This window comes from Panulirus ornatus, chromosome 44, assembly GCF_036320965.1.
Source record: "Panulirus ornatus isolate Po-2019 chromosome 44, ASM3632096v1, whole genome shotgun sequence".
Lineage (NCBI taxonomy): Eukaryota > Metazoa > Arthropoda > Malacostraca > Decapoda > Palinuridae > Panulirus > Panulirus ornatus.
In genome coordinates, this window is record NC_092267.1 from 11,389,039 (window position 1) to 11,410,184 (window position 21,146).

Sequence of the window (21,146 nt, forward strand, 5' to 3'; positions counted from 1 at the left end):
GAAGTAAACAGCAAGGAGGATTGCATAAACTTGCAAGGAGACCTGCACAACTTCAAAGTTAGTCTCATACTTCGTTCATGAAATGAGACAAATTGACAAGCGGCCTCAATATGATCACTATCTAGCAATAAAAAGCTTCAGCATTCCATGTATATGAAGGACTTATGAGCCAACATTGCCTCCTGTTGCCAGAGTTGCACATAAGGAAAATCTACTTAAGTAGACACTCTGGCTGCTGGTGAATATCAAAACGGGATTCATGTATATGGATAAGGAAATATTTAGCACCTAAAGAAGCACAAAAAGCTAATAGGGAAGATCCAGCAGAGGGCAATAAGGATGACTCTGAAATAAAGAGAGTTGAGTTAAATAGAGAGGCTAGAGGGATTAAATTCACCCACCTTGAAAAAGAGAAGAGTGAAGGATGACCTGACCACAAACTTCATTTTCATACAACAGAACGATAATGTGGACTGGGAAGAGTCATTTCAGAGATACTGGGCCAGAGCAACCACAAGACATAACACAAAATTAAGCAAGCAAATTGTTACTTAAGATGTAAAGAAGTACATTCAAAGTACATGAGTGGTAGACTTATGGAACAGAAAGACCAAGGATCTGAGTCACATGAGAGTAAAGGGTGTTCATGAGATGGGGCCCCACTAGTTTATAACTCCTTCCCCATACAGTAAAATGGTAATAACAAGTAGGTAATAATTAACCATTAATCCATGGTTACAGCAGCTAACTTTCTTTTTTCATGATGGAAGCTCCAGTCATGGACAAAAGTCCACATCAAGACCAGGCCTTAACTGAAATATACAGAGGTTAATGAATAGGAAAAAAGAGACAGGGGAAAGTACTTACAAATTTTGGAAGAATTGAAAAATATGTCTTCTACAGGGAAAAACATGAGAAGGAAGAGAGTTCTAAAGTTCTGAGGTATAGGAAAAGAAACAGTAATCAAAACGACACACCCTTGAATTGTCAAAAGCCACACAGTAATCACGAGACATAGCATCCTGCCGAATAATGCATGGTCTGGTTTGTGGATTGGATTGGATTATAAAATTTAGGCTTATAAGCCAAGCACTGGAGCACCTAAGGATATTCAGTGCTCTTAATACAGCTTAGAATATTCTATCTCAGAAATTCCTTTTAACTCAAACAAATGACCAATCCCAGTTTTGATAGACCAAGAAGGGAAGGACAGAAATTACAGGAGAGAAAATAGCCTACATGTGTTCATCTGAGAGCTCAAGCTAGACTTTTGCAGCATCGTTAAACCTACCAGGAAAAGGAAAATCCCCTGTCATAGCTCAAGTCATCACTGCTCTACACAAACCCCACCACCGATTTAAGGTTTATGTAGATGGGGGGGTTGTCTAGTTTGTGGTTGGGGCACACAAGCAGCCAGCTCTCAGGAGCAAAAACCAAAGTAATACCTATGGAAGAGGGAATGTGAACCATTACTAGGGGATAGGCAAAAGGGTCAAGTTTTGAAGAGAGTTGATCACTCAGACCACTTTCAACTCAACTCTGTCATGTAAGGATGCAGAGCTAGAACCACCTAATATGAGAGACCAGTACCCCATACGACAATGGATCACTCCTTCATATAAACAGAGTAATTGTTCAGAATAAAAAAAATTCAACATCTACACAGGAATCCTAGAATCTTAAAGGTAGACTTAGCTATTTCCATACTGTGAAGTTTCCAAGACAGAGTGGATATATATTACAGTAATACCAAGTATCTTCAGAGTTATAGTAGAATTACAGAACTGGTGAAGGAGAGAGGAAAGTTGCGAGGAATTTTCAACAGACAGATGGGCAGATTGGACCCACCTTCACTAATTAGAGTCAACCCTGCAGCTCTGAATTTGCAGACTGCATGTGTCTACGCAAAGGTGGACAAAGAAAGTAAAGGTGGTAAAGAAATTTTTTTTTGAAAAAAGAGAGAGGAAGGCAATGCAAAGTATGAAAACCAAACAATGCTTGCACGGCATCACCTTAGAGAGGAAAGGTTTTCAAATTTCAAAATCTATATTTTCTCTCCTCTGCAAATTTGTTCAGCTAGCAATGAGAGTATCTCAAGGTAAGACAACGCCAGCTAAAAAGCAGCACTGGAGTTCATTCTCATAGAGACTCTATTGCCATGGCTACCCTCCTTAAGGGAGTTCCACTTGAGAATAAGCATTAGAGATACAGACAGATAGATGAATAAGTCCTAAAAAAGGAAACGAAAATGTTCCAAAGGTGGTCCAGAGGCACACTAGAAACCGACTCTCCTGAAGGAGAGATTCCATGCCAAACAGGGTAAATCCAACATGTATAGACTAAGTATCATCTGAAAATGTTCTTATGTGAATGCCAAAGGCCTCTTCTATTGATTTCCTACAACCTCATGATTCTAACAAAGGCTAGGGAGGGTCAATCTCCTCATCATGGGTTTGTAAAGACGATGTTACACCAGTATAATGGATTCTTAACCTTCTCATGACTTTGGACCTCATATGATTATCATGACTTTGGACCTCATATGAAGTTAAAAAGGGGATAATTTGGCCTTAATTTGAAGATTTATCGTTCTTCCTCTCTTTCAAATTCCCAACTGATGTTTGATTCTCCCACGTACTCATAGATGTCTATAGGATTCTCCCCCACCATATTTGGAAAAGATTTCACGTCTCAGTCTTAGGTCTTCACTGAAGGTTCATGTACATATACCTGGCATGTTGAAACATATACATACCAATGACCCTGCCATAATTATGGCGAACATTGAATGAGTGATGAAAAGGAAAAGGAAAGATTGTATGCATTTTCCATGGGATCATCTGAATCTGTGCCTAACAATGGGAAGTACATATTTTTAATCTTGTGATCATTAGTTCACACAGTGCTCTGTGAAAAACTTTGTTCAACCAGTGTCTTACATCGATAAACTTTCCTCCAACTGTCATGAAGAACTGTACTGTATGCTGCTTTTCATGGTAATTTCACCCACACTGGTTTCTAAAACAAGAAATTTCTCATCTATGACCTTCAACTCTCTCAACAGGAATGTCACTATGGTTTCTAAAACAAGAAATTTCTCATCTATGACCTTCAACTCTCTCAGTAGGAATGTCACTATCATATCAACTTCGGTAATCCTATGGAAATAAACACATGGCTTTCAACTATAGCTGCCCTTGAGATCTTCCTTTTTTTTCTTATGAATTAATCATTTCCCAAACAAGCAAAGTAGTCTCAGGACAGATGACAGAGCCTTTGAGAAAAAATCCTCACCAGGCTCCCTCCTCTGATATTTCTTTTGGAAAGTAATACACAGGAAGGGTGAACATCCAGCCTCCCTTTCCTACCCCTTTTAGTCACCAACAACATGCAGGATTCTTTCTCACTTATACCTAGAGATGACCTAAAGAATCTACTTACAGCCATATTTGCTGGAGAGCCAAGAAAAACATGGTCAACTCTTGCAAACGGTTCAAGCATTGGGGCTGGTAAAGAATCATTGGTACCATTGGGGTCTAGGTTCTCAGCATTAGAAGGATTAAGGACAACAGCCAGGCCTTCCTCAATGCAATGGAGAATTGCTGTATGATCATTCTGCAAACCTGTGGGGTGATGAATTTCATCAAAAAGTAATACTACCTACATCAAATTCTATGTAAATGTACAATAAAATTACTGAAATTAATACTATTATGAAAGGCCCTAAAAAATCTACATCTAAAGGAAATAGGAAAAACATAAACACTACCTACTTGTACAGTGCAAAGAAGGAACTCTACATTGGTGGGAACCCACCTCTTGAGTTCCTATCATACATTTAAAACTTGTGTATAAAATTTCATCACAACTTCCATTCATCCACTATTCCAAAACTTCAAAAGTTCTTCTTTGCATCTTTTCTAAAAAGATTCTTAGCTAGTTTCATATCATGGTCTCTAACTGCTCTACCTTTTTATTTCAAGCATAACTGTAAACTGGTGAAACTATCAAACTTGTTTAAAAACTTGAACACTGTGATCAAGATGCTTCTTAAGTGTTCTCTAGAACAAATGCTGAAACACATCACACATACATTTGGTCAGAACTTAAAAAATACAAACTAATCCCATACATGAGGTCAAACTGGAGCAAAAAGATCATTAATTTTGGCAAAAGTAAAATATACACAATAACATAACAAACATAAGGAGCCCCCTTTCAGTAGAAAACCTATTAATACAACTGATAAAAGAATGGAAACAGATTAGAATTCATGCTGTAACTTTGTCTTCTCATTTTGACTATGAGTAAAATTTCCCACTTACTGATAACAAAATTCAATTGCCATCAGTATGCCCACTTTATCAATATATCTAAGTTTCTTTCTGTTTAAAAATGAAAACTTTTCCATCTTGGAAGTATGCGCTGATACATCACACAATGTTTGAGGAAGAGGAAGAGTAGTCCCAACAATAATATATGGTTGCGAGGCTGGCCTACAGATAGAGTTGTGCTGAGGAGGGTGGATGTGCTGGAAATTAAATGTTTAAGAACAGTATGTGGTAAGAGATGGTTTAATCGAATAAGTAATGAAAGGTTAAGAGAGACATGTAATAAAAAAGGGTGTGGTTCCATTCGCTGTAAAGTCCACTCCCAGATGTCTTAAACCCTTTACTTCCTCCAATTTTTCTCCATTCAAACTTACATTCCAATTAACTTGTCCCTCAACCCTGCTAAACCTAATAACCTTGCTTTTATTCACATTTACTCTAAACTCCCTCCTTTCACAGACTCTTCCAAACTCAGTCACCAGCTTCTACAGTTTCTCACTCAAATCAGCCACCAATACTGTAACAAAGGCAAACTACAACTGACTCACTTCCCAGGCCCTCTCATCCCCAACAGACAGCATACTTGACCCTCTCTTCACTCACACCACTTCATGTGCCCTAGTTCAGCCCAGTGATAGCGTATCACCCCTTCTATATTCCCCTGCTCCAAGTTGCTCTATCCCATAAAAGCCTTTCGTCCTCCTGAATGTGCAAACTCCAATAACTTAAATAGCATGTCACCCCTTGTATACCCCATTGCTCCAATCTGCTGTATCCCATGCATGCCTTTCACCCTTCTAAATGCTCACACTCCAATAACTTAAAACCTCTTTCACTTCAACCTTCCATCTTGATCTTCCCCTCCTCCTACTCCCACTATTTCTGACATACATTCTACAGGTTAATCTCTCTTTATTCATCTTGTCCATACAACTAAACAATTTTAGCAAACCCTAGTTAGCTCTCTTAATCATAATCCACTATTAACACACACATCTCTCTTACTCCATAATTCATTCTCATCAGCTCTTTTAATCGTACTACACTTACTATACACTTACTATCACAAATCTCTCTTACTCCATCATTCCTTATATCATCAACCCTCTTCTCTCAGCAAAGTGTCTTCATTCATTTCATTTCCAACACATCTATCCTCTTCTATTCTTTTCCATTCAGGGCCCAAGACTCACAACCATACATCAACATTGGGATAACTACAGCATACCATTAAACATACCCATCTTGGCCCTCACATACAGTGACTTCTCCCTCTAAACATCCTCAATGCACCATGGACCTTTACCTTTTCCATTCCTATGATTCACCTGAGCTCCTACAATTCCATTTACCTCAATTTTTACTGCATCATCTCAAAAACTCTACTTCTTCCAGGTTCCTCCCATTCGAGCTCACATATCCTTTCAAACACTTTCCCAAACTTGAACACAACCTTATACAACTTTCTTAAGTCTGCCACCAAAGCCATGTCATCTGCATATAGCTAGTAACTCACCTACCAAGCCCCACACCTCCAGCATGCTCCAGACCTGCCTCACTTTCTAAGACCCTCATGTTTATCTCCCTAATTAACCCATCTATATACAGAGAGTGAAGAGAATGGTGAGAGCAAGTGAACTTAGAAAGGAGAATTGTGTGAGGAAGTACCAGGAGAGTTTGAGTGCAGAATGGAAAAAAGTGAGAGCAAATAGCGTAAGGGGAGTGGGGGAGGAATGGGATGTATTTAGGAAAGCAGTGATGGCTTGCGCAAAAGATGCTTGTGGCATGAGAAAGGTGGGAGGTGGGCAGATTAGAAAGGGTAGTGAGTGGTGGGATGAAGAAGTAAGATTGTTAAAGAAAGAGAATAGAGAGGCATTTGAACAATTTTTGCAGGGAAATAGTACAAATGACTGGGAGATGTATAAAAGAAAGAGGCAAGAAGTCAAGAGAAAAGTGCAAGAGGTGAAAAAGAGGGCAAATGAGAGTTGGGGTGAGAGAGTATCATTAAATTTTAGGGAGAATAAAAAGATGTTTTAGAAGGAGAAAAATAAAGTGCGTAAGACAAGAGAACAAATTGGAACATCGGTGAAGGGGCAATTGGGGAGGTCATAGCAAGAAGTGGTGAAGTTAGAGGGAGACGAAAAGAGTATTTTGAAGGTTTGTTAAATGTTTGATGATAGAATAGGAGATATAGGGTGTTTTGGTTGAGGTGGTGTGCGAAGTGAGAGGGTCAGGGAGAATGATTTGGTAAACAGAGAAGAGGTAGTGAAAGCTTTGCGGAAGATGAAAGCCAGCAAGGCAGCGGGTTTGGATGGTATTGCAGCGGAATTTATCAAAAAAAGGGGGTGACTGTGTTGTTTAATGGTTGGTGAGGATATTCAATATATGTATGGTTCATGGTGAAGTGCCTGAGGATTGGCAGAATGCATGTATAGTGCTATTGTACAAAGGCAAAGGGGATAAAGGTGAGTGTTCAAATTACAGAGGTATAAGTTTGTTGAGTATTCCTGGGAAATTATATATGAGGGTATTGATTGAGAGGGTGATGGCATGTACATAGCATCAGATTGGGGAAGAGCAGTGTGGTTTCAGAAGTGGTAGAGGATGTGTGGATCAGGTGTTTGCTTTGAAGAATGTATGCAGATGGATTTGTATGTAGCATTTATGGATCTGGAGAAGGCATATGATAGAGTTGAAAGAGATGCTTTTCCCCCTCACCTACCCTGTGGCTCTCTTCAGCTTCTACGGTTCCATTTGCTGCAGCATCCACTCCCAGTTATCTAAAACACTCCACTTCCTCCAAGTTCTCTCTATTCACACTCAACTCCAATTAAAGTCTATTCTTGCTGCTAATCATAATAACCTTGGTTTTATTCACATTTACTCTCACATTTCTCCTTTCATACACTGCTGCACATCACTTATACATAACCCGAGAACCCATCTTGTGGGGTTCCTGCAGCTTCAAGGCAATGGTACAATCAGAAGCAAGGTAATTATGGACATCTTTGAAGCAAGAGGTTCCTCAGAGACCAAACTCCATTTCATTAACTGATGTTGTTACAGCCTTGCTGAAGATGACCGTACCTTCTTACTTGAGGTGTAACCATTAGCAGGCAGAGTCCAGTAATGCCTAAGATTTATAAACAAATGAGAATAAAGTACTAGGTTGAGGAGTTTATCATAATACATCACAGTGACATAACATAAATAAATGTTTCCAAGCTGCTGACTTTATAGCACATCCACACTACAATACTGGAATCTCTGATAAACAATGATACATCATCTTACCTTCCTTAGAGATATGTGGCGGTATATTACCCTGAGGGGTAAGGATTATGTCAGAAAAATTGGACTGATCACTGACCAAAGCCCACACGTCACCAAAGTCAGGTGAAAATATCATTCTTTGGTTTTCCTGAGTAACAGACAAGCAACCATCTCTATGTACTACATTATTCTGAATGGATGATAATTTTATTCACTTTTTTCTATCCACCAAAGAGTACACTAACAAATGGCTCTTTCATTAGTATGATGCAACAAGCAATCTGTATAAAATATATGGTAATAAACCATAAAAGTTGTATAAATTCTATTTGTAGCTAACAAATTATCAGACAAGACTATCCAAAGGGGCTTTGCTACTTACATTTTATTTGGTGTCGTGCATGTCGAACTTGGTACACATCAATATCTGAGCGAGGGTACCCTTCACTATCAACTACAGACTCGATCATCCCCAAATTGTTCTGAAAAGTTAATAATCTGAAGAAGGTGTCCTACACATTTCATATAAAATTGCAGTTTCCATACACATACTCCATCCAATTCATATGAAAAAAGTTTGCATACACATACTTCATCCTATTCATATGAAAAATAACAATCATAAAGAGTAAGGACTATGAATTCTGGTCATCAGCAAAAGTACATCAGTAAGTCTAAAATAAAGGATTCAAAACATTTCTATCACAGTCTTCAGTATGATGGCTGATGAATATTCATCTACTTATTTCTTTCTTTAGTTCAAAAGATCCAAATTCAGACCTTTCTCTCAATACAAGAGTTTATCAATAATCAATACGACCACATCTCCTAATTCACCATGATGTACAAAACCATTTTCAATTAAATCAGATCACTATTATGAAAAAAGAGGTATAAAATAGCCTTTCATTACTTTTATACCTTCAAAGCCCTCACCACTTTCATAAGTTATTTCAACACCATAAAACATATGCATGACATCAGCCACCCAGTTGACTGAGGAATGCTCAGAAATTTGTAGATAGAACTGTAATATTTATTTTTATTATACTTTTTTGCTGTCTCCCGCGTTAGCGAGGTAGCACAAGGAAACAGACGAAAGAATGGCCCAACCCACCCACATACACATGTATATACATACACGTCCATACACGCACATATACATACCCAAACATCCTAATGTATACATATATATACACACACACACATATACATATATACACATGTACATAATTCATACTGTCTGCCTTTATTCATTCCCGTTGCCAACCCACCACACGTGAAATGACAACCCCCTCCCCCCCGCATGTGCACGAGGTAGCGATAGGAAAAGACAACAAAGGCCACATTTGTTCACACTCAGTCTCTAGCTGTCATGTATAATTCACAGAAACCACAGCTCCCTTACCACATCAAGGCCCCACAAAACTTTCCTTGGTTTACCCCAGACACTTCACATGCCCTGGTTCAATCCATTGACAGCATGTCGACCCCGGTATACCACATCATTCCAATTCACTCTATTCCTTAAATGACTTTCACCCCCCTGCATGTTCAGGCCCCGATCACTCAAAATCTTTTTCACTCCATCTTTCCACCTCCAATTTGGTCTCCCACTTCTCCTCATTCCCTCCACCTCTGACACGTATATCCTCTTTGTCAATCTTTCCTCACTCATTCTCTCCATGTGACCAAACCATTTCAAAACACCCTCTTCTGCTCTCTCAACCACACTCTTTTTATCACCACACATCTCTCTAACCCTTTCATTACTTACTCGATCAAACCACCTCACCACATATTGTCCTCAAACATCTCATTTCCAGCACATCCACCCTCCTCCGCACAACTCTATCCGTAGCACACGCCTCACAACCATATATCATTGTTGGGGCGAGTGTGCAGTCTGTTGTGGATGAGAGAGCTTGGGAAGTGAGTCAGTTGTTGTTCGCTGATGATACAGCCCTGGTGGCTGATTCGGGTGAGAAACTGCAGAAGCTGGTGACTGAGTTTGGTGAAATGTGTGAAAGAAGAAAGCCGAGGGTAAATGTGAATGGGAGCAAGGTTATTAGGTACAGTAGGGTTGAGGGACAAGTCAATTGGGAGGTGAGTTTGAATGGAGAAAAACTGGAGGAAGTGAGGAGTTTTGGATATCTGGGAGTGAATTTGGCAGCGGATGGAACCGTGGAAGAGGAAGTGAATCATAGGATGGGGGAGGGGGCGAAAGTTCTGGGAGCGTTGAAGAATGTGTGGAAGTTGAGAATGTTATCTTGGAAAGCAACAGTTGGTATGTTTGAAGGAATAATGGTTCCAACAGTGTTATATGGTTGCGAGGCATGGGCTATCGACAGAACTGTGCAGAGGAGGGTGGATGTGCTGGAAAGGAGATGTTTGAGGACAATATGTGGTGTGAGGTGGTTTGATCAAGTGAGTGATGGGAGGGAGGGAGAGATGTGTGGTAATAAAGGAAATGTGGTTGAGAGAGCAGAAAAGGGTGTTTTGAAATGGTTTGGTCACATGGAGAGAATGAGTGAGGAAAGATTGACGAGGAGGATATATGTGTCAGCTGTGGAGGGAACGAGGAGAAGTGGGAGACCGAATTGGAGGTGGAAAGGTGGAGTGAAAAAGATTCTGAGTGATCAGGGCCTGAACATACAGGAGGGTGAGGGGCATGCAAGGAATAGAGTGAATTGGAGCGATGTGGTATACTGGGGTTGACATGCTGTCAGTGGATTAAACCAGGGCATGTGAAGTGTCTGGGGTAAACCATGGAAAGTTCTGTGGAGCCTGGAGGTGGAAAGGAAGCTGTGGTTTCGGTGCATTATACGTGACAGCTAGAGACTGAGAGTGAAGGAATGTGGCCTTTGTTGCCTTTTGCTAGCGCTACCTCGCACACATGCGGGGGGAGGGGATTGTTATTTCATGTGTGGCAGGGTGGCGACAGGAATAAATAAAGGCAGCAAGTATGAATTATGTACATGTGTATATATGTATATGTCTGTGAATGTATATGTATGTATACGTTGAAATGTATAGGTATGTGCATGTGTGGACGTGTATGTATATACATGTGTATGTGGGTGGGTTGGGCCATTCTTTCGTCTGTTTCTTTGCAATACCTCGCTTACACAGGAGACAGCGACAAAGTATAATAAATGAATAAATTATCATACTTTGTCGCTGTCCCCTGCGTTAGTGAGGTAGCACAGGGAAACAGAAGAAAGAATTAGTGAGGTAGCACATGGAAACAGAAGAAAGAATGGCCCAACCCACCCATATACAGACGTATACACATACACGTTCACACACACACATATACATACCTATACATTTCAATGTATATTCATATACATACAAATACACATATACACGTGTACATATTCATACTTGCTGCCCTCAGCCATTCCCGTTGCCATACCACCACACTTGAAATGGCAACCCCCTTCCCCCGCACCCCCCTTCCCCCGCACGCGCATGAGGTAGCACTAGGAAAAGACAACAAAGGCCACATTTGTTCACACTCAGTCTCTACCTGTCATTTGTAATGCACCGAAATCACAGCTCCCTTTCCACATCCAGGCCCCACAAAACTTTCCATGGTTTACAGACACTTCAAATGCCCTGGTTCAATCCACTGACAGCACGTCAACCCCGGTATACCAAATCGTTCCAATTCACTCTATTCCTTGCACGCCTTTCACCCTCCTGTATGTTCAGGCCCCGAACGCTCAAAAACTTTTTCACTCAATCCTTCCATCTCCAATTTGGTCTCCCACTTCTCCTCGTTCCCTCCACCTCTGACACATATCCTCTCTGTCAATCTTTCCTCACTCATTCTCTCCATGTGACCAAACCTTTTCAATACACCCTCTTCTACTCTCTCAATAAATAGGCCAAATAATGCAACAATTGGGAGTGTTTATGCCATCAAAATGCAAGGCTTGTAAATTATTTATGTAGGCCAGACTCATAAAACTGTAACAAAGTGTTATTGGCCCAGACATTCAGTATGCAGGGATGACGACAAAAATGTAGTCGCTAAACAGTGTCTTGAAAATCCCATTATTCTATACCCCTCTGCTGATTATGCCACACACAACATCACCAAATCTGTCTTAATTGCTAATACTAAGACCTTCAGTTTGTCCCCAGGCAATCTTAAAGCCCATCCTAGCATTAACCAAATCATTACGAGAGAAATGACAAAACACAAAACATAACAAAAGTTGTTAGGACACACCAAGCTATCCAGTTCAACCCCTGCCACCTGACCCCCCCCCCCCCTTTAATCACTCTACCTTACAGGGGTTAAGACCAGACAAAGCAGACAGTACTTGGCCTAGAAAGATTGGTGCTGGACAGCAGGAACCAAGTGTGATGTTGGGATTTAAATAACTTTGTAAAGTGCTGGCACCTGATGAGGTGGAATGTCTCCTCGAAATGTCATGCCACATGTATAGAAAAATTACACGTTAAATAAAATTGTATGAACTACTGAAGTGTGTCTTCACCTTCATATATATATTTTTATTATTTATTTATTTTGCTTTGTCACTGTCTCCCGCGTTTGCGAGGTAGCGCAAAGAAACAGACGAAAGAAATGGCACAACCCACCCCCATACACAATGTACACACACACACGCCCACACACGAAAATATACATACCTATACATCTCAATGTACACATATATATACATACACAGACACATACATATATACCCATGCACACAATTCACACTGCCTGCCCCTATTCATTCCCATCGCCACCTCGCCACACATGGAATACCATCCCCCCTCCCCCCTCATGTGTGCGAGGTAGCACTAGGAAAAGACAACAAAGGCCCCATTCGTTCACACTCAGTCTCCAGCTGTCAAGCAATAATGCCCGAAACCACAGCTCCCTTTCCACATCCAGGCCCCACACAACTTTCCATGGTTTACCCCAGACGCTTCACATGCCCTGATTCAATCCACTGACAGCACTTCAACCCCGGTATACCACATCGATCCAATTCACTCTATTCCTTGCCTTGCCTGCCTTTCACCCTCCTGCATGTTCAGGACCCGATCACTCAAAATCTTTTTCACTCCATCTTTCCACCTCCAATTTGGTCTCCCACTTCTCCTCGTTCCCTCCACCTCCGACACATATATCCTCTTGGTCAATCTTTCCTCACTCATTCTCTCCATGTGCCCAAACCATTTCAAAACACCATCTTCTGCTCTCTCAACCACGCTCTTTTTATTTCCACACATCTCTCTTACCCTTACATTACTTACTTGATCAAACCACCTCACACCAAACATTGTCCTCAAACATATCATTTCCAGCACATCCACCCTCCTGCGCACAACTCTATCCATAGCCCACGCCTCGCAACCATACAACATTGTTGGAACCACTATTCCTTCAAACATACCCATTTTTGCTTTCCGAGATAATGTTCTCGACTTCCACACATTCTTCAAAACTCCCAGGATTTTCGCCCCCTCCCCCACCCTATGATTTACTTCCGCTTCCATGGTTCCATCTGCTGCCAGATCCACTCCCAGATATCTAAAACACTTCACTTCCTCCAGTTTTTCTCCATTCAAACTTACCTCCCAATTGACTTGACCCTCAACCCTACTGTACCTAATAACCTTGCTCTTATTCACATTTACTCTTAACTTTCTTCTTTCACACACTTTACCAAACTCAGTCACCAGCTTCTGCAGTTTCTCACATGAATCAGCCACCAGCGCTGTACCATCAGCGAACAACAACTGACTCGCTTCCCAAGCTCTCTCATCCACAACAGACTTCATACTTGCCCCTCTTTCCAAAACTCTTGCATTCACCTCCCTAACAACCCCATCCATAAACAAATTAAACAACCATGGAGACATCACACACCCCTGCCGCAAACCTACATTCACTGAGAACCAATCACTTGCCTCTCTTCCTACACGTACACATGCCTTACATCCTCGATAAAACTTTTTACTGCTTCTAACAACTTGCCTCCCACACCATATATTCTAAATACCTTCCACAAAGCATCTCTATCAACTCTATCATATGCCTTCTCCAGATCCATAAATGCTACATACAAATCCATTTGCTTTTCTAAGTATTTCTCACATACATTCTTCAAAGCAAACACCTGATCCACACATCCTCTACCACTTCTGAAACCACACTGCTCTTCCCCAATCTGATGCTCTGGGCATGCCTTCACCCTCTCAATCAATACCCTCCCATATAATTTACCAGGAATACTCAACAAACTTATACCTCTGTAATTTGAGCACTCACTCTTATCCCCTTTGCCTTTGTACAATGGCACTATGCACGCATTCCGCCAATCCTCAGGCACCTCACCATGAGTCATACATACATTAAATAACCTTACCAACCAGTCAACAATACAGTCACCCCCTTTTTTAACAAATTCCACTGCAATACCATCCAAACCTGCTGCCTTGCCGGCTTTCATCTTCCACAAAGCTTTTACTACCTCTTCTCTGTTTACCAAATCATTTTCCCTAACCCTCTCACTTTGCACACCACCTCGACAAATGGGATGTATTAAGGGAATCAGTGATGGATTGCGCAAAAGATGCTTGTGGCATGAGAAGAGTGGGAGGTGGGTTGATTAGAAAGGGTAGTGAGTGGTGGGATGAAGAAGTAAGAGTATTAGTGAAAGAGAAGAGAGAGGCATTTGGACGATTTTTGCAGGGAAAAAATGCAACTGAGTGGGAGATGTATAAAAGAAAGAGACAGGAGGTCAAAAGAAAGGGCAAATGAGAGTTGGGGTGAGAGAGTATCATTAAATTTTAGGGAGAATAAAAAGATGTTCTAGAAGGAGGTAAATAAAGTGCGTAAGACAAGAGAGCAAATGGGAACTTCAGTGAAGGGCGCAAATGGGGAGGTGATAACAAGTAGTGGTGATGTGAGAAGGAGATGGAGTGAGTATTTTGAAGGTTTGTTGAATGTGTTTGATGATAGAGTGGCAGATATAGGGTGTTTTGGTCGAGGTGGTGTGCAAAGTGAGAGGGTTAGGGAAAATGATTTGGTAAACAGAGAAGAGGTAGTAAAAGCTTTGCAGAAGATGAAAGCCGGCAAGGCAGCAGGTTTCGATGGTATTGCTGTGGAATTTATTAAAAAAGGGGGTGACTGTATTGTTGACTGGTTGGTAAGGTTATTTAATGTATGTATGACTCATGGTGAGGTGCCTGAGGATTGGCGGAATGCGTGCATAGTGCCATTGTACAAAGGCAAAGGGGATAAGAGTGAGTGCTCAAATTACAGAGGTATAAGTTTGTTGAGTATTCCTGGTAAATTATATGGGAGGGTATTGATTGAGAGGGTGAAGGCATGTACAGAGCATCAGATTGGGGAAGAGCAGTGTGGTTTCAGAAGTGGTAGAGGATGTGTGGATCAGGTGTTTGCTTTGAAGAATGTATGTGAGAAATACTTAGAAAAGCAAATGGATTTGTATGTAGCATTTATGGATCTGGAGAAGGCATATGATAGAGTTGATAGAGATGCTCTGTGGAAGGTATTAAGAATATATGGTGTGGGAGGAAAGTTGGTAGAAGCAGTGAAAAGTTTTTATCGAGGATGTAAGGCATGTGTACGTGTAGGAAGAGAGGAAAGTGATTGGTTCTCAGTGAATGTAGGTTTGCGGCAGGGTTGTGTGATGTCTCCATGGTTGTTTAATTTGTTTATGGATGGGGTTGTTAGGGAGGTAAATGCAAGAGTTTTGGAAAGAGGGGCAAGTATGAAGTCTGTTGGGGATGAGAAAGCTTGGGAAGTGAGTCAGTTGTTGTTCGCTGATGATACAGCGCTGGTGGCTGATTCATGTGAGAAACTGCAGAAGCTGGTGACTGAGTTTGGTAAAGTGTGTGGAGGAAGAAAGTTAAGAGTAAATGTGAATAAGAGCAAGGTTATTAGGTACAGTAGGGTTGAGGGTCAAGTCAATTGGGAGGTGAGTTTGAATGGAGAAAAACTGGAGGAAGTGAAGTGTTTTAGATATCTGGGAGTGGATCTGGCAGCGGATGGAACCATGGAAGCGGAAGTGGATCATAGGGTGGAGGAGAGGGCGAAAATTCTGGGGGCCTTGAAGAATGTGTGGAAGTCGAGAACATTATCTCGGAAAGCAAAAATGGGTATGTTTGAAGGAATAGTGGTTCCAACAATGTTGTATGGCTGCGAGGCGTGGGCTATGGATAGAGTTGTGCGCAGGAGGATGGATGTGCTGGAAATGAGATGTTTGAGGACAATGTGTGGTGTGAGGTGGTTTGATCGAGTGAGTAACGTAAGGGTAAGAGAGATGTGTGGAAATAAAAAGAGCGTGGTTGAGAGAGCAGAAGAGGGTGTTTTGAAGTGGTTTGGGCACATGGAGAGAATGAGTGAGGAAAGATTGACCGAGAGGATATATGTGTCGGAGGTGGAGGGAACGAGGAGAAGAGGGAGACCAAATTGGAGGTGGAAAGATGGAGTGAAAAAGATTTTGTGTGATCGGGGCCTGAACATGCAGGAGGGTGAAAGGAGGGCAAGGAATAGAGTGAATTGGAGCGATGTGGTATACCGGGGTTGACATGCTGTCAGTGGATTGAACAAGGCATGTGAAGCGTCTGGGGTAAACCATGGAAAGCTGTGTAGGTATGTATATTTGCGTGTGTGGACGTATGTATATACATGTGTATGGGGGGGAGTTGGGCCATTTCTTTCGTCTGTTTCCTTGCGCTACCTCGCAAACGCGGGAGACAGCGACAAAGTATAATAATAATAATAAATAATACATATTGGAAGCCAAAAGTGATGTACAGCTGATCGGCTAATTGAAAAAATACCAAATTACAGTTTAAGGTCTTGTCTAACACAGTCATAGTTTGTTGTTTTTTCACTTTTTTTGCAAAGTACCAGTTTAAGTGTACCAATGAAATCATGAATTTGGAAGAACTGTCAATCAATGAACTCCTTATACTTAGAAGTGATCTAGACTAAGTGAAAGTGATCAACAGCATTACATTTCATGATACACTAACACATCATGATGGTTGGAAGGGCTATAACGATTTGGGAAAATAAAGGGTAAAACCATGGCACAATGAGAAATTAACAGTATATAAGAAAACCTCACATAACTTTCCCTGGCAACCTAGATTTACGGTGCTGGGAAGATTGCTCTCTTGTGTTTAAATTGTTTACCAAGTGAATTATCTTCCTTAAGCTGCAAGCAACTTTTGTGGCAGAAGGGCAATGTCTTTGATATGATTCCTGTATGATATTGATTGTGTAAATCTAGGCCCCCATGTGAGGTGACGTGGGATTCACCCCATTTTCACAGACTTCATACCACTTTTCATTGGAAAAAACATATTGTCAGAAATACTCCCGTGCTATAACTCGCTTATTCTCCATTCCATGATACACTTTTTTCTAAATCCATTGGTTTTTTCGTGGTGCCCCTAAAGTGGTACATACGTTTTATCATCATACAATTTTCCTCTCCACTGAAGCCCTGCCCACTTTGTATATTACTTGAACATATGTTAGTAATCTATTTCCATGATTCTCATCCACATTCTGGATGGGAGTAACTAAGGACAACCTTCAATACATAACAATTCTTGTTCAATACATGAATAATAATAAAATATCCTTGATACCCACTGTTTTCAACACTTCCCATAATTCCTCAAGCTTTTGCTCAAGCTTTTCTTTCTCTTCAATAAGCGCCATCACCGATTCCCTGGTATAAATCATTTTCTTCTCTTCTTTTTAGATATTTTTGGTTATTCCAAGGAAACCCAGGAACCTGAAATATAACGGGAAAAATATCGTGTTATAAGCTAAAACAATATATATAGTCTTCAAGAACTTATAATATTTCAGATTTTTCTTTATACAACTATCATTTACAATGTTTTATAATGTTGCATTAATATAATCCATAATCGTGTTTAAGCTTCATAAATAATTTGATACTCCTAATACATTTGAATATATGAGACTACTACATATCAGTCTGTATTCTGATGCGTTCTGGGAAAAAGAACATCAGAGGAAGGCCAGTATAAGTAAGAGCAAACCACCATACTAAAAGCTACTTTACAATGAAACAATATGGAGTTTAAGATATATAAGACAGCGAAATGGGTTATGTTAGGTCTCAGCTGAACATACTGCTAAATTGATCACTAGTCGGTGATAGGCCTTGGTGTTTATCATGCTCACAATACAATGTATGCCTATTAAGTTTGTAGCGGCCCATACAACTGAGTAGGTCAACACTATGTGGAACTCAGGATCAGATTACACCAACACTGAGACCACATCGAGTCCCAGCCACTACCAGCCCCATGGTGGAACTCAGCAGGTCACACACCTACTGTATATCTCTCCCAGCTCAGTGGTAAAACTAACGGCTATTACTCACAAACTAGTTGTACTCATCCTAAGCTACGTATGTGAACGTACACCTAGATCTTACCTAAGGTATCACGTAGTACTCAGTTTTAGCATGCAAAGTTATGTATGTAAACTTACACTTAGATCTTACCTTCACACACTCTCAATACTAGTATGGGAATTGAGAATAAAATACATTCTTTGAAGAAAAGTCACTTAATGCACGAATCAGGTTGTGCGTTGAAGACGTAAATAGACCAGTGATAAAACCCGACTCAACAATATGTAATTATGGAGTTTACATGGCATATAAATGTATGTGAAGTGGAAAATGGTATTTAGTAGCCAGGAACCAAGATAAGGTGGTACAAGGTTATGTGAAATATACAGTGTGGCAATAGGAACATGGTTACTTTTAGACTAGGATACATCAAAAGAGAGAAAGTGACCAATATAAAATGATATAAAGTGAAGAAGTACCGTAGTACGCAATAAAGATGATATAAACAAAACCACATCGACCTTAGCTTGTAAGTCTACATGAAAGCAAGGAATGCGTATGGTAGGCAGGATAAGATAGAGGAACGTAAACTAAGGGAAAAAATGTAGGAAGACAAGAAACCATTCAAAATTTTGATTAAAGTTCATAAGGAGTTAATTATTAATTAAAGACCAGTAAGTAAAGGAAAATCAACAATAATGAGAGGAACTGAGTTCAAAAGTGTTTTCACAAGACAATACCCTCATCACCAGTGATATGGAATAGGGTCTTGGAAATATCTAGAAAATCCACAAATAGAATATTAAAGCGTCTTGACCCGCATGAAAAGCTTGCTGAATATTTACGTACCCATATACTTGAAAGATACTCCAAACTTATCCGGCAGGTGGTTTTATTTCCTTAACTATTCTCCTAATGTGGGATTCTGGTGACAGGTAAGGAATGACGACAAATATTAAGGCCTCCTTTCACTTTATCAACTTTTTTGCTACTTTTGGTAAGATATGGACAGTTCACTAAAAATATATATATGTTCATGTAACATAGCTATTCTGATATTTGCCAGCAAACAGTTTGACCAACTATTCTAATATGGAACTCTGCTGACAGGTTAAGGGTGTTGTTGATTCATATGCCTAACACACACGGAATCCTGAAACTTATTTCCTGATATATAATATTACATCGAAGCCTTCTTTCGCTTTGTCTCGTCCTCATTACCTTACATATGCTCGGACTGAATTTCATTGACTATCTTTTCTGAACAACTTTGGAGTCTATAAGTCATCTACATAGGTCAAGAAGGGCAATGGTCCCACAAGGAAACACTCTGCAAGTCACCTCAACCCATTATATGAAAAGGCTCTTCAAAATATGCGTCCTTCGTTCCCTCCCACTGAGGTAATCTATCAATCGTTTCCCTCTTATTCCTCCTGATTAGTGATATATTTTCTTAATCAGCCTCCCAAGCGGCAGTGTCAAATTCTTTATAGCAGTCCAGATACAAACGGTTTAAGCAATCTTTTTTGGCCCAAAGCTGAGCTCACTATCTTGTAAAATTATGAGAGGAAGTAACACATGACCTTTCCCTAAAACCATGCTGCCTCTCACTTAGGATCCCAAATTTCTTTAAGTAGGAAGTCATCCATTTAAGCTCTAATAATCTTTACCGTAACATTACACACTACATTAGAGACCGGTATGTAATTCAACGCCTATTCCAGTTTTTTTTTTTTTTTTGTATGTTAAGTATGGCGCTTACCTTTGTCCATTCCTTGGCACTTTGCCTCTCTGCAGTGACATCTTGAATCGTAATTCAAGTGGTCTATTTAACATCTCTGCATACATCTTTAACGCATGAGGTGAAATTTTATAAAGACCATGAGCCTTGTATGAGCCACGTCTTTTTACTATTGTTAATATCTTTTATATATATATATATATATATATATATATATATATATATATATATATATATATATATATATATGTATATTTTTTTTTTTTTTGCTTTGTCGCTGTCTCCCGCGTTTCCGAGGTAGCGCAAGGAAACAGACGAAAGAAATGGCCCAACCCCCCCCCCATACACATGTACATACACACGTCCACACACGCAAATATACATACCTACACAGCTTTCCATGGTTTACCCCGGACGCTTCACATGCCTTGATTCAATCCACTGACAGCACGTCAACCCCGGTATACCACATCGCTCCAATTCACTCTATTCCTTGCCCTCCTTTCACCCTCCTGCATGTTCAGGCCCCGATCACACAAAATCTTTTTCACTCCATCTTTCCACCTCCAATTTGGTCTCCCTCTTCTCGTTCCCTCCACCTCCGACACATATATCCTCTTGGTCAATCTTTCCTCACTCATTCTCTCCATGTGCCCAAACCATTTCAAAACACCCTCTTCTGCTCTCTCAACCACGCTCTTTTTATTTCCACACATCTCTCTTACCCTTACGTTACTTACTCGATCAAACCACCTCACACCACACATTGTCCTCAAACATCTCATTTCCAGCACATCCATCCTCCTGCGCACAACTCTATCCATAGCCCACGCCTCGCAACCATACAACATTGTTGGAACCACTATTCCTTCAAACATACCCATTTTTGCTTTCCGAGATAATGTTCTCGATTTCCACACATTCTTCAAGGCTCCCAGAATTTTCGCCCCCTCCCCCACCCTATGATCCACTTCCGCTTCCATGGTTCCATCCGCTGCCAGATCCACTCCCAGATATCTAAAACACTTCACTTCCTCCAGTTTTTCTCCATTCAAACTCACCTCCCAATTGACTTGACCCTCAACCCTACTGTACCTAATAACCTTGCTCTTATTCACATTTACTCTTAACTTTCTTCTTTCACACACTTTACCAAACTCAGTCACCAGCTTCTGCAGTTTCTCACATGAATCAGCCACCAGCGCTGTATCATCAGCGAACAACAACTGACTCACTTCCCAAGCTCTCTCCTCCCCAACAGACTTCATACTTGCCCCTCTTTCCAAAACTCTTGCATTCACCTCCCTAACAACCCCATCCATAAACAAATTAAACAACCATGGAGACATCACACCCCTGCCGCAAACCTACATTCACTGAGAACCAATCACTTTCCTC

General features: G+C 40.6%; 2 protein-coding genes across 13 annotated transcripts in view; one reads left to right on the forward strand and one right to left on the reverse strand.

The window, feature by feature from the left end:
* Positions 1-21,146, forward strand: part of LOC139762739 (transmembrane protein 129) — a 209,300-nt gene that overhangs the window by 101,933 nt on the left and 86,221 nt on the right. The gene's annotated exons all lie outside the window — the stretch shown is intronic.
* LOC139762741 (26S proteasome non-ATPase regulatory subunit 9) overlaps positions 1-21,146 on the reverse strand; it is a 161,338-nt gene that overhangs the window by 44,224 nt on the left and 95,968 nt on the right. The window contains exons 1-4 of one of the 9 annotated variants that reach the window (XM_071687835.1): positions 18,529-18,544; positions 17,269-17,413; positions 7,987-8,086; positions 3,442-3,623 (exon numbers count right to left, since the gene is read on the reverse strand). In XM_071687835.1, the coding sequence (XP_071543936.1) occupies positions 3,442-3,623; positions 7,987-8,086; positions 17,269-17,361 (375 nt within the window). In that variant the 5' untranslated portion in view covers positions 17,362-17,413; positions 18,529-18,544. The other 8 variants (XM_071687828.1, XM_071687834.1, XM_071687827.1 and 5 more) reach the window with 8 other exon arrangements.